This window comes from Urtica dioica, chromosome 10 (assembly GCF_054948205.1).
Source record: "Urtica dioica subsp. dioica isolate 48M chromosome 10, U.dioica_male_clone48M_v1_H2, whole genome shotgun sequence".
Classification (NCBI taxonomy): Eukaryota; Viridiplantae; Streptophyta; class Magnoliopsida; order Rosales; family Urticaceae; genus Urtica; species Urtica dioica.
In genome coordinates, this window is record NC_142765.1 from 497,638 (window position 1) to 511,445 (window position 13,808).

The 13,808-nt window shown below is 36.9% G+C and overlaps 2 protein-coding genes across 2 annotated transcripts; both read left to right on the forward strand.

The window, feature by feature from the left end:
* The first annotated feature begins 1,312 nt into the window (after window positions 1-1,312).
* LOC149382811 (uncharacterized) lies at window positions 1,313-2,105 on the forward strand. The gene is made up of 2 exons (XM_089629660.1): window positions 1,313-1,626; window positions 1,693-2,105. The coding sequence occupies exons 1-2, from the start codon at window positions 1,456-1,458 to the stop codon at window positions 1,867-1,869; spliced, it is 348 nt and encodes a 115-aa protein (XP_089485786.1). The 5' UTR covers window positions 1,313-1,455; the 3' UTR covers window positions 1,870-2,105.
* Window positions 2,106-3,176: 1,071 nt separating this feature from the next.
* Window positions 3,177-13,226, forward strand: LOC149382812 (putative disease resistance RPP13-like protein 1). Its single transcript, XM_089628829.1, has 20 exons — window positions 3,177-3,425; window positions 3,581-6,640; window positions 6,774-6,860; window positions 7,347-7,600; window positions 8,135-8,286; window positions 8,484-8,645; window positions 8,751-8,916; window positions 9,149-9,292; window positions 9,476-9,675; window positions 9,888-10,076; window positions 10,173-10,218; window positions 10,707-10,852; window positions 10,959-11,228; window positions 11,411-11,557; window positions 11,689-11,774; window positions 12,131-12,217; window positions 12,314-12,431; window positions 12,519-12,603; window positions 12,677-12,768; window positions 12,890-13,226. Exons 1-3 carry the CDS (start codon window positions 3,220-3,222, stop codon window positions 6,793-6,795), a joined length of 3,288 nt encoding a protein of 1,095 aa, XP_089484955.1. The 5' UTR covers window positions 3,177-3,219; the 3' UTR covers window positions 6,796-6,860; window positions 7,347-7,600; window positions 8,135-8,286; window positions 8,484-8,645; window positions 8,751-8,916; window positions 9,149-9,292; window positions 9,476-9,675; window positions 9,888-10,076; window positions 10,173-10,218; window positions 10,707-10,852; window positions 10,959-11,228; window positions 11,411-11,557; window positions 11,689-11,774; window positions 12,131-12,217; window positions 12,314-12,431; window positions 12,519-12,603; window positions 12,677-12,768; window positions 12,890-13,226.
* The last annotated feature ends 582 nt before the right edge of the window (window positions 13,227-13,808 follow it).

Here is a 13,808-nt window from a genome sequence, read left to right on the forward strand (position 1 = left end):
CGATATTTTAATCCTTGCCCAACAAGTGTCCACCGCTTAAAATGGGGGCAAGTCTATATTTTTCTATGTCATAAACGACATTAACCTTGATTACAAACGACACAGTTTGATTACACACGAAAAAATTGGAAACAAACGACATCTCCTATTTTCTAATTAAAAAATGACACTGTTTAATTACAAACGACAAAATCGAAAATAAACGACATCTCTTATTTTTTTTATAATAACTGTTATACCGTTATTTTTCTTATGGTAAAAATGACATCTCAATTGCTAAAACGACGTTAAAAGGACAATTTAGTCAAACGGGCTAAAAATATGCTTGACTAAAACCAAGCAACAAGCAAATTTGTAACAAGCGACGAGCGAATTTGGGACAAGCGACGAGCGAATTTGGGACAAGTGACATGCGAATTTGAGACAAGCGACAAGCGAATTTGAGACAAGCGACAAGCGGATTTGCAACAAACGACAAGCAACAAGCGAATTTACGACAAGCGGCATGTTTTCCCTATAAATAGCTCACCCACACAAATCAAAATTGAATTCACTCTCAACTCAGAATTCACTATGAACTCAGAATCCTCTGAACTCAGAATCCTCTTAACTCTCATTTTTTTCTCAACCCTGAAATTCTCCTAACCCATAAACGAAGATCAAGGACCCAATTGTTCTTCGAGAAAAAGAAATACAATGAGTGAAACCTGACTACCCAAAATAGAGAACAAACGAAAGACGAGAACGACAAAGAAGGCAACCAGAAGACACCTACCAATATCAGAAGCTCTCAAGAGAATAAAGAGTTTTCACCACCCTCTCAAGAATTCAAGAAACACGACCCCGACAACAAAGGATCAAGACACGTCGCAAGCTCGCACCCCGACACGTGTCCCATAAATGTTATCCGAAAAATCGCATTAACAATAACCTGTGAGCAAGCAACCTTGAAAACACGGATAGATAATTCTATGAAATATGGTCTTACTCTAATTGTATATTGTATTCGTTAGATAAGTGAGAATCTTGACCTGGGTGAGTGATAGATATGGCTGAGTTGGTTGGAGGAGCGTTTTGATTCAGCAGGGACATAGTTGTCATCTTTCTGTTTTGATTTTTTTTTTGTGCTCGGATTGTAACCAGGTTTTGACAGAGTAGAATCTTGTCTGCCTATAGTTTTACTTTTATCTTGGGTTTTACCGAATATGTACTTTTACGTATATCGTATTTTAACATATTTAATCCGATGATGACAAGTACAACTCGAATTCTGTTGTCTTTTCTTAGGTTACAACGGTGGATAAATTTTCAGGGTCAGCAGAACGATTTTATATTGCTGTCACTGGTGCGAACGAGATTTGTGGGTCATCTTCGAGACGTGAGAAGATTGGTGGTTGCGATGTCTCGTGCTCGACTCGGCCTTTATGTGTTTTGCCGCCGTTCTTTGTTCGAGCAATGCTACGAGCTTCAGCCCACTTCAAACTCCTCCTTCAGAGGCCCGACCACCTCTGCCTCAACTTGACTGAGGTCGAGCCATTCACGGAGCGCCATGTGGACGACACCGGGCCCGTTCACCACGTCGGAAGTGTCGATGAGATGACAGCGATTTGCAGTGAGCTCTATCAGGTATGTCATATATATGGTCTCTTAACATGAACATATGATCGTAATCGCTCTAATTTTGGATTACAGGTAAAGTATGCAGGTTCTCAATCCTCGGAGCATATGGAATTGGAAGAAGCCGAAGCAACAACGAACTCAGAAAATGGTGAGGCAGAGAATGGAAGGCTCAAGGAAGTCGATGCAAAGGTAGAAGATGGGAAGACGGACAAGAATCTTAATGATGGCCCGACAACAATGGAGTCATAGTTCTAATCATTCTCTCCCGGGACCGGGAAACATGTTGTACTGATGGATAATATCAGGAGGTGCTTCAAATATGCTCCCATGATCTATCTAATTAACATTGATGTTAAACATAGTTTTCAATGTTCGGTTTAATGTCATTTGAAATCAGACAATGAAGAGGACCTCTAAAAAATAAATCCATGTTCAGGTTTCCCAGTGGAAGGAAATGTTAAAAAAAAAAAAGCAAATAGGAGCCAGCGCTCCTACAATATTTGATAATCAAACCTCTCATGTGTATGCCTTGACGCATCTATTATGTTTTTTTTTGTGCTCAAAATGACGCATTTAATTTAACGCAATGTTTAAAATTTTGGGGTATTTCGGGGAAATTGCGTGGAAATTTCGTTATTTTTTGGATTCCGGCACAAAAATGAACATTTGTTGTTTTGCATATTTTTTTCGTCGGCATTCCCAGGAATTTCGACCGTGCCCACATTATTTCCACGCCTTCGGTGCAAAATCAACAATATTTCCGTCATTTTTTGTGAATGTCGCCGAAATTCCCGTATTATTCCCACTTTTGTGCCCACAGTTTGAATTTGTGATGAAATCGAATTGTTTTAATTTTTTTGGAAAAATCTTGTTGAATGAAAGATGTGTATTTATGTTGTGTGGTTCACATATGTTTTTCTCAATTTTTTTTTTTATATATAATTCAAATTTATTTGATATTTGAGACTTAGATTTCAAAGTTAGAATGTGTTTTGAACTTACTATTGAGTCAACCTACTATTGAGTCTTTTTATCTATGTTGAACTTAGTATGTGTTTTGTACTTATCTTTATTTTTGAACCTATTAAGTGTTTTAGACCTTTTGTTTATGTTTTTTTTTTTATGATATGTGAAATTATTACGTGTGTTGGAGACTTGAATTTGGAGTTTAAACTTACTATGTGTGTGTTTGAAACTAATTTATTTGTTATATTAAGAATTACGCAACATTATTTCCGTCGGCATTTCCGTGTTTTATCGAAATTTCCGTCGATATTTTTTTAAGCAAATTTCCACATTTTTCCGTCGCAATTCCCATCGATCACCGTAATTTCTGTTTTTTTTAGACAATCGACACGAAATCGACCATCAGCATTTCAATCCTTGATTTAATGTGAAAGAAGATAAGAAGATAATTGGAACCTAATCCTTGATTTAATGTGAAAGAAGATAAGAAGATAATTGGAACCTAATCTTTCGTATCTCATCTTTCATATTCTCTACCACTGAAATGGTATGTTTTTTTTCTCCATAAAAAAAAAAAAGAAGTGATGTTTTTTTAATTTCCACCAGCTACATGACGTGGAAAGCCGACAGCCCATGCATTATTGTTTCCGCGTGAAAGGAAAAGACAAAAAAGCAAAAGTAAAAATCAACATCTCATTCATTGCTCTAATATTCTGCATAGCCTTTGTTGACCTCCTCCACTGCCATTCTTTCCTCACAATTCCATTGCTCTTTGCTCACAATTCCGTTGCTGAGAATTCTAGAAATCATCTTCTTCTGAAAAACAACCTCATCTCCATGTGAGTCTTTTTTTTATTTGTAAATATTGTATATAGTTCTATAAATTTTATTTTATTGTTTTGGTAGTTTGATAAGAAGGCAACTTTGGAATAAAAAATTAGTTACTCTATAAATATTGTCTTACTTTTGATTCTATATATGTATTGTAAAATAGAGAACCCTTGATCTGTTGGCAGTTAGACATGGCTGAGTTAGTTGGAGGAGCGTTGCTTTCTTCTTTTCTTCAAGTCTTGTTTGAAAGGTTGGCTCCGAAAGAGATCCCAGCCATCTTGTTCCGTGAAAACCAGCCCGTTGTTGATGTTTTGGGTGATCTGAGGAACGTCGTGAGGTCAGTGACAAAGCTGGTCGACGATGCAGAGGAAAAGCTTATCACTAACAATCATGTCAGGGAGTGGCTGGATGACCTCCAAGACATGGTGTATCGCACCGATGACTTGGTTGATACCATGAACAGCGAAGCTCAGAGGCGTGACCTGAAACCTCACCAGCCTTGTTGTTTGAGTATCCCAAGTGGTTTGTTCACTACTATTGGATTTGATAGCATGGTCAAGAATGAAGCACAGGAGATCCTTCGTAGATTCAAGAGTCTTTTAGACCAAAAGGATAATCTTGGTCTGAGAGACGGTCTTGGAGAAATCGCTTCTTATCAAAGGCCACCCACTCCGTTGGTTGAAGAATCTAGCGTTTACGGAAGGAAAGATGATAAAGAGGTCATTGTTAACTTGTTGCTCTCCGGCGATGGTAGTGAGGAAAAACTATCAGTCATTTCGATTGTGGGGATGGGTGGTATTGGAAAAACCACCCTTGTTCAGCTCGTTTATGACGATGATAAGGTCAATGATCATTTTGATCTAAGAGCATGGGTGACGGTATCAGATGATTTCGACATCTATAAGATTACAAAACTAATCTTGGAAAAGGTCACATCGCAAGAGTGTCGTTCAGAAGAGTTGTTTGAGATTCAGCAGCATTTGAAGGATGCCTTAAGAGGGAAGAAATTTCTTATGGTTCTTGATGATGTTTGGAATGAGGATTATCTTCTCTGGGACTCTTTGAAGAGCTCTTTCGAATCTGGAGCAGAAGGAAGTAAGATCATTGTGACAACACGAAGCACAATAGTAGCCTCTCTTATGGCGATTGGAAAGACAACTACTTATCAGTTAACCGATTTGTCGCCCGAAGATTGTTGGCGGTTATTTTCACGGCATGCTTTCAGAAACAACGAAGACGCTCATGCACATCAGGATTTGCAAGCGATTGGCAGAGAGATAGTGAAAAAGTGCAAAGGCCTTCCTTTAGCTATCAAATCTCTTGGCGGTTTATTACGTTCCGATCGAAATCCAGAGAATTGGGAAAACATTCTCGAAAGCGATGTGTGGTATAGTAAAGAAAAAAGCATCCTCCCCGCTTTGTGGTTGAGTTATCGCCGTATGCCTACACATCTAAAACGATGTTTCTCTTATTGCTCAATCTTTCCGAAAGACTATGAGTTTAAGAGAGACAGGATAATCGTGTTGTGGATGGCTGAAGGATTTTTGCAGAGTGATAAGAAAGCTATGACAATGGAGAAAGTTGGAGAGGAGTACTTGGAAGATCTCGTTTCAAGGTCATTGTTTCAGAAGTCGAGTAAAGATGACTCAATTTTCCTCATGCACGACCTTGTTCACGATTTAGCCATGTTCGTATCCCGTGGATTTTGTTTCAGGGTTGATAAAAGAAATGACTTGGACAGCCTTCAAAGTCATACTCGGCACCTCTCATTTAGCACAAAGCCTGAAGGATTTGGGCTTATACGCACCTTTATCAGATCAGATAAACAGTGCTATTTTAGCTGGCCTTATAAAACCTTTACGACGTCGGGAAGATACTTAAGAGTGCTTGGTATAGGTGATTCAATCTCTAATTCAATTAAGAGTTTGATACATTTGAGGTACTTGGAGTTATCTAACTCTGTGATTAGGGAGTTGCCTGCTACAATATGTAGTTTGTACAACTTGCAGACCTTGTTGCTATCAGAGTGTCGTAATCTTAGGACATTGCCAAAGAACATGGAAAGGCTTGTCAATTTGCGGCATCTGGATGTTTATGGCACACCTCTAAAAGAAATGAACTTCCAAATAAAAAATGTGAAGTCTTTGCAGACATTGAGTAAAATAGTTGTCGGTTGTGGAGATAGGGGGAATAATATTAAAGAAGTGAAACATGTTCAGCCTTTCATGGGAAGACTTGAGATTTCGAATATTGAAAATGTGACTGATGCGAATGAGGCTTTGGAGGCTGATTTGAAGAATAAGAAGGGCATTACGGATCTACGTTTGCAATGGAGTCGTGGATCTGCCGGCGATGCAAATAGTTCAGAGAGAGAGAGAGAAATATTGGAATCACTTCGGCCTCATACAAATGTGAGTAATCTCGAAATAGAGTATTACAGAGGCACGATATTTCCAGATTGGGTGGGACATCATTCATTTTCTAACATAGTATCGATCTTCCTAAGGAACTGTAAAAGCTGTTTCCGTTTGCCTCAGCTTGGACAATTGCCATGCCTCAAAGACCTTAGCATATCTGGGTTTAATAGCGTGGTGAGTGTGGGTGATGAGTTGTACGGTGGCAGCAGTACTAGTGGCACCTCTTTCAGATCCTTAGAGACATTGAAGATATCTGATATGCCACAGTGGAAGGAGTGGTCATTTGGTGGAGATGGCACACTAGTTTTCCCCAGGCTGAGGTATCTATTCTTAGATGGATGTCCGGAGTTGAAGATGAGCTTACCAAACACGTCGGATGCTTGTCATGTACACCCCGACTCTCTCTCTAAACTAGAAGAGCTTAACACATGTGATTGCAAAAAGCTTTTGGAGAGTGATCTACACAGACTCCCATCATTGAAACAATTAGTTATCTACTTTTGGAAAGGGGATTCGTTTCCTGGTGATGGAATATTGCTCCCCACCACTCTGGCTAAGATTGTGATCTGGCGGAGTGAGAATCTGTTGGCCCTAAACGGCGAGGCCTTTCAACAACTCACCAACCTTAAGGAGTTGGCCATTTGGGGGTGCCCTCAGCTTCAGTGTTTGCCGGAACAAGGCTTGCCCGCTTCTCTCTCTGTTTTAAGAATCTGGGGATGCCATTCATTGTTGAAGCAACGGTGTGAGAAAGATAAAGGCCAAGATTGGCATAAGATTGCCCACATCCCTCGAGTCTTTATTGATAGGTAAACTATTCTTTTATTATTATTTTTTGAATTTTTCTGATAAATTATGTGCATGCTACTCTTACTACTACTGACGCTCCCTTACCATTTCAATTTTTATTAAACTCAAGTGTTGGTTATGATTCGTACACAGACTTCGTTGTCCCTTTGCATAGTGTTATGGTTCTTGAGGTCCACCTTCGAGCACGTGATGTCGACGATCCTCATCATTAACGATAAGGTTTGTGCAATTGATTTTGAACTCTTATTATTAAATTTGACGTGCTTGGTCTGGGAATTGAAGGATGGGAATGGTAAAATGTTAGATTTGCGAGCATAAGAACTGGGTTTATTAATTGGGTATCTTTCTGTATATAGTGATTATTTTAATTGGACTCGTCAATTGACGTTTTTGGAATCAAGTATGGGTTGGTTTTACAGTTTACTTGAGTATTTTTTTTTATTGAATTGATTGATTTGGGTTTTGAAGTGAAGGATTGACATTAAAGAAACATTTGTGTAAGACCATTTTGAACATAGATATTTATTTTACAAGGAAATTTTCGAATTAATTTGTAAGTATAGTGAACTATTAGGCGTGGACAGAAGAAAAGAAACTTATGGTTTTGTATGGTGTTTTCTCTTAGTTAGAAATCGTTGAAGGGAAGTAAATATATCTACATATCGTAATGAAAGTGCTGATGTTGTTTTCTTTGTGAACAAGCAGTTTCGCGAGAATGGGTATGCAAAAAAAAAAAAAAAAGAAGCTTTTTAACTATCTGGGTCATCTTTAATCATCCCTGATTCGATCGCGCTTCAGAAAGACCGCAAGGTGTTCGACGATATGCCGTGCAGGAAAACCGACTCTTTTGCCACTCCCATCCGAGCCGTGTCTGAGTCAGACATTTCGTAAAGAGGTCAACCAGTACTTGAAGAACGTTCGAGCACGTGGTGTCGATGATTCTCATGATTAACGATAAGGTTTGTGGAATCGATTTTGAATTGTTATTATTAAATTTGACATGCTTGGTCTGGGAATTGAAGGACGGGAATGGTAAAATGCTAGGTTTGAGAACTTAAGAACTGGATTTACTATTACGACTACTCTGATTTTATTATTTATTGGGTATCTTCTGTATACAGTGATTTTTAGAATTGGACTCGTCAATTGACGTTTTTGGAATCAAGTATGGGTTGGGGTTTTACTTCAGTGTTTCTTTTGTGGAATTGCTTGATTTTGCTTTTGAAGTTCAGGCTCCATATAAAGCTGAGAAACTAAATGAGTGTGGAATTGATTTGAATTGTGATTCTCGAATTTGAAGTGCTTGATCTAGGAATTGAAGGACTGGGATCGTAAAACGTTAGGTTTGAGAGCTTAAGAATTGGGTTTATTGTTATGACCATTGTGCTTTTACTTGGGTTTCTTTTGTTAAGACTTATTTTTGAATTGGACTTGGCAATTGACATTTTTGAAATTGTTTGTCTTGCGGAATTGATTGATTTTGGTTTTTGAAGCTTTGCGTCTTAAGATGTGGCTCAGTCTTCAATCGTTGGGTCTGTGGAAATCAAGTCAATCGAGGACGGTGTTTGCAAAACAAAGCTCTTTTGATACCATTGAAGCAACGGTGTGAGAAAGATAAATGGCAAGCTAAATCATTTAGTGACAGGTAAAAGTATTCCTTTTTCTTTTTGCATTCTCTGATAAGATATGTACATGGTATTATTACCACATTCATCATGTATATGTACTGGCGCATCCTTTTTTCCATTTTCTATATATTTTACTGCTAATTTTTTTATAATAATTTATTTTAAGTAGATGTTTTACAAAAAAATGTGTGCTTGATTGGTTGGCTATTTGTAGATACTCAGTGCATGGCCTCAGACTCACCAACTATTAATTTTAATATCTGCCTCAGCAAGAAATTATTAGTCAAGGAGGCCGTAATTCAAGTCAAGGAATTAATGTTGAATATATCATTTGATCATTTGGAGAAGAATGGTGTAATTTGACTACTATTCATAGGTGAGGACAAGCATTCAAATATCTCAACAATTTAATGACTTGGTATCTAAATGGAAAATATATTTTCTATTCTATTGTTCACTGTTTGTCTATGGTGATAATCAGGTAGTTGGATCCAATACTTGTTGATTGAAGAAAGCTATCAAGATTGAAACTTTTGTGCAGATATTGAAACAAGATAATTAATTGTGTACGGATTGTAATCATAATGTCTCAAGCTTCACGGAATGCCATGTCCGCGTGGACGTGATCCTATACCGAGCTCTATTAGGTACGTGAACTTCTAATATGTTAGCTCAGAAAATTACTAAAAAAAGCTCTTAAAATTGATAAGAGTTTAATCCTTCAAATATGCTTGAATTAGTGAAGTTTTTGAGAAATCTAATGGAAGAGTTTTTGAAGGTAGTTTTCTCATTTTGAATTATTAGATGGTAATAATTTCTTTAGTGTGTGTGTGTGTGTGTGTATAATGAATGAATTTATACTGTTTCTATGCCATGCAGATACTGGATTGTGAGGTTTTCCCGTTGGAACCGAGTGGAAATAGGGATGATGAACATATGGCTCTTAATGTATCAGCAAATGTTGTACTGTGAACGATTTATGGAGTTTCTGATTGACCTTTTGAGCCAACTCCCAACAAGGAGGTATGCTTTTATTTTTGGCCGAAAATAAGACTATTGTGAGATTACTAATTTTCAGCTTGATCTCAAGAGCCAAACTATTCTGTTTCAAATATTAAAAAAAAAAAAATTAAACATTAAAAATACTATATACGGTATACTCTTTCGCTGTCTAATACTTTTCCCTCTGCCAATATATTGTTTCAGATACTAGTTCCCAAATGCCACTTGAGTGCTCTTTATAGACATGAAAAAGGGAAACTCTTTGCGCAACTGGTTGACTTGCTGCAATTTTATGAAGGTTTCGAAATCAACGATCATGCTGGGACACAGTTGACTGATGATGAGGTGTTACAGTCTCATTATGATCACATGCAATCTTTCCAATTACTTGCTTTTAAGAATCCGTAAGAATGCAATTTCCAGTTGAAGTTATGGTATAATTTTTTGAGAAGCAACAATCTCAAAAAGAATCCGTAAATGCACTTCCACTCTATCCAAATGAACTAATTATGTGGGACGAAAGCGTTGTACCTAGCATCGATTACTCCGGAGAAGGTTGTCTAGCGCTTCCAAAACTCAACTTACAGTTCTTAACTCTTCATGATTATCTTCTCAGAAATTTCAACCTATTTCGTCTTGAATCGACGTACGAGATTCGGGAAGATATTCAAGAAGCCGTTCCTCATCTTCTTGCCTGTATCAACAACGAGGGAGACCATTGTTGAAGCAACGGTGTGAGAAAGATAAAGGCCAAGATTGGCATAAGATTGCACATCCCTGAAATCAAAGTTCAATCTGATTAAAGGTAAATTATTAAATGCCTTAACATCTGATTAAATGCCTTAACATTTAATTTTTTTTTTTTATTAAACACTAATGACTAACGATAAGATATTCGCAGTATATGGAGAGCCCTCGTGCCCATGATTCTCTTGACTAAATATAAGGTTTGTGGAATCGATTTGAATTGTGATTCTCGAATTTGGAGTGTTTGCTCTAGGAATTGAAGGACTGCGATAGTAAAACGTTAGGTTTAAGAGCTTAGAAACTGGGTTTACTGTTACGACCATTGTACTTTTACCTAGGTTTCTTTTGTAAAGACTGATTTTTGAATTGGACTCGGCAATTGAAATTTTCGAAATTGTTTCTCGTGCGGAATTCATTGATTTTGGTTTTCTGAAGTTCAGGTTATGTAGTTGCTGAGAAACTAGCATAATGTTTTAGGTTGTGAAGTGGCGGATCAAAATTTGAAAATCATTTGAGTGTACGACCATTTAGATCATAGATCTTTATTTTACAAGGAACTTTTTTGAATTGTGAGTAAAGTGAATTATTAAGACAGAAGAAAAGAAACTTATGGTGTTTTGTATGGTTTTCTATGAGTTAGAAATCATTAGAGGGAAGTGCTGATTTTGTTTTCTTTGTGAACAAGCAGTTTTGTGAGAATGGGTATGCTTTCCCACCATTGTTGCAAAAAATAAGGTCTTTTGTATCGTAATATCTGGCTCATCTTCAACATGTGCTTAGTTTCTCCGACCCGATTGCGATCGCTTTTCTGACAGGTTTAAGTACTAATCAAAGGTGAGGAAAATCATTCAAATATCTCATCTTGAATGATGTGTTCTAAATGGAAAATATATTTTCTCCTTTTTAATTCCATTGTCCACTCTTTATCTTTGGCGATCAGGTAGTTGGATCCAAAACTTGTTGATTGAAGAAAGCTGTAGAGAGTGAAACTTTTCATCCGAATATTGCAAGAAAATAATTGTGTACGTGGACTACCCTCGTGGATTTGTAATTAATCATAATGTCTAGTGCTTCAGAGAATGCCATCAACTTAATTCTGAAGCAGGTCATTTACCCAGCTCTATGCTGACGCGGCAATAATGGAATCATAGTTCTAATCATTCTCTCGGGCCCGGAAATATATTGCTTCAACCGTCATTATTCTTTGAAGGTGAAATGACATTTTATTTTGCCTTTTGTTTTTCTGATAAAAATATGTACATGGTATTATTACTACATTGATTTTACTAGAATGCTGTGGTCCTTGACTCACCGTGTCCTTTTTATTCATTGTTGCGATCTCTTCTCAAATTACTGTCTTATTTTTAAAGAATTGTCTTCTTTGATGGTTAGCTATTTGTAGGAACAGACATGGTAATGATTGTGTACGGCTTCATTATGGTCAGAGACTGTCATCAAGTTGACGCTCAGCACTGTCGTTTTATATGGTCTATTCTATGAACATTTACATACCATAGCCTTTGCTCTTTTGGATCACAGGTAAAGTACATTGGCTTATTTAAAACAAGTTGTAACTCGAGACTCTGAGCATACTAAAGGAGGGAAAAACAGTTAAACGGTTAAGCCTGTTAACCGCGAGTTTTTAATTTTATTTTTTATTTTTTATAAAGCATCACGGTTAACTCAGAAGAACTAGAAGAAAGAAAGCTGTCGAGTTTCATGCCCGGCGTTGCTGCAATGGCACCAAGATGATTGTGTATGCCTTCTTCTTCTTTTTTTTAATTTTTGTTTTCATGGCCGATGAACATATATACATGACTCTGAACACATAGTGTATTAAACTTATTTGTATTGTTACTTGCCTCAAGAATCCCTGCTCACATCAAGAACGAACTTAAGAATGTTTTTTCTTATATTGATATACATAAATATTTATATTTCAAGGAAACTCAAATTCAGCTGAGATTTTCATATGTGTGTGGTATTTGAACTCTTTATCTTTCTCTTGGATGAAATATGAGCTTGAATTTGTACAACTTACATATCTTGTTATTGTCCTTGTGTTAAAATTTCTCTTTTGGGCTTCTAATCATTCTGTATTTTATGCAAAAGATCTCTCCAAAGGAGGCAGTTCAATGACTCTTCATCCATCTGTGCTTCACACTCCTCTCATTGGCTCACAAAATCCACTCTCCAAAGGTGCAAATATATCAATTTAAGTAACTCATTCGTATCACATCTGGCATGTCCTAGAGATCTTCATTTCGGCTTTGTGTTTAAACGGGTAATTTGCAGAGGATTTGTAAGATTTGCCAACTAATCAGAAGTGGTTGAGAGGTTTTGGACACAAGAGAATGAAGATATGTGCCGATTGAAGTTTGGACAAATGGTAATGAGGTTCAACATTGTGAAGGTACTGTGTGTTAAATGTCTTAAATGGTAATAAACAGATCTAGTTGATATTTCAGCTTCAACTGTAAAGAAACAATTTTTTTTTTAGATGCTGATTGTGTACGGCTTAATCCTGTCAAGATTGCCACGTGGATGTTGTCATCAGTGGTTACGATATGACAGAGCTCTATCGGGTATGTAGGCTTTGTGTATTCTTGCTGATATAGTTTATTCCATTCACTCTTACATATCTCTGGTCATGATCAGTAACGTCACTCAGTTGGAGCCAGAAGCGGATCGGAACGGAACTGATGGAAGAAAGCTGTCGAGATTCAAACTTCCGGATCTCTTGGATAATGGTGAGTGTTTGTGCATTCTTGCTGATATAGTTTATTAGAATACATTATAATCTCACATTAAACTTTCATTTTCTGCTCCTTTTAATCCCATGCACTCTTATGTATCTTTGGTCATGATCAGCAACATCATTCAGTTGGAGCCAAAAGTGGATGGGAACGGAACCGATGAATACGTTATCTGTCAAATCTATGGCCGCAGATCTTTCCAAATCTTCAGCTCGGATGCCCTGATTCTGTCGATGCGCTGTTATTACAGACTCACATTCATCTGAGTTTTCACGGCAAGGTTTGGAGTACGAGCGGGATGGTCGATAATATCAATCATTGTATCTCATTTATTATTAGTAATTGATTTGCAATCCACTTTATATAGCGAACTTCTAATTTGATAACTACATCATTTCGGATTTTATTTTCCATTATTATTATTATTTAAAAAAAAAACGGATTAAGGTGAATCATGTGTGGTCGTATTTGTATCTTAGTAATTGGTCTCATTTATAGTTATGTGGGTGATTTGGCAACTTCTGAACCGTTAATCCGAGATTAGCTATGAAGTGCAAACGTGCAATGGTGATAATTTGACGATAAATTCGTTTATTTTCAAATTAGTATTAGGGAAAATGGTGGCAAAAATACTTAATGTTTAGACAAAACACTACTTATATACTCATTCTTTTTTTTCTTGGGCAAAAATACTCAAAGTTTCAGAGTTAGTTACACGTAAGTACTTTTCCGTTAAAATTTCCGTTTGAACTTAACGGTCCAAGTAGTAACGGACCCAGAATAACATAACATGTGGTATTTTTGCCAAAGAAAAAAAACTTTGAGTATTTAAGTAGTATTTTGACCAAACATTGAGTATTATTTCCACCATTTCCCCTTAGTATTAATTAGTAACACAACCAACCAACCGTATAAAAAGTGTTTGGTCATATTTTGAATATTGTAACCCTGAAATCAACACGTTTTTATCATTTGCCTAAAAAAAATGCCTAACTTGCCACATGTAGTCCACAACTAAAGTTTGCTTTAACTTT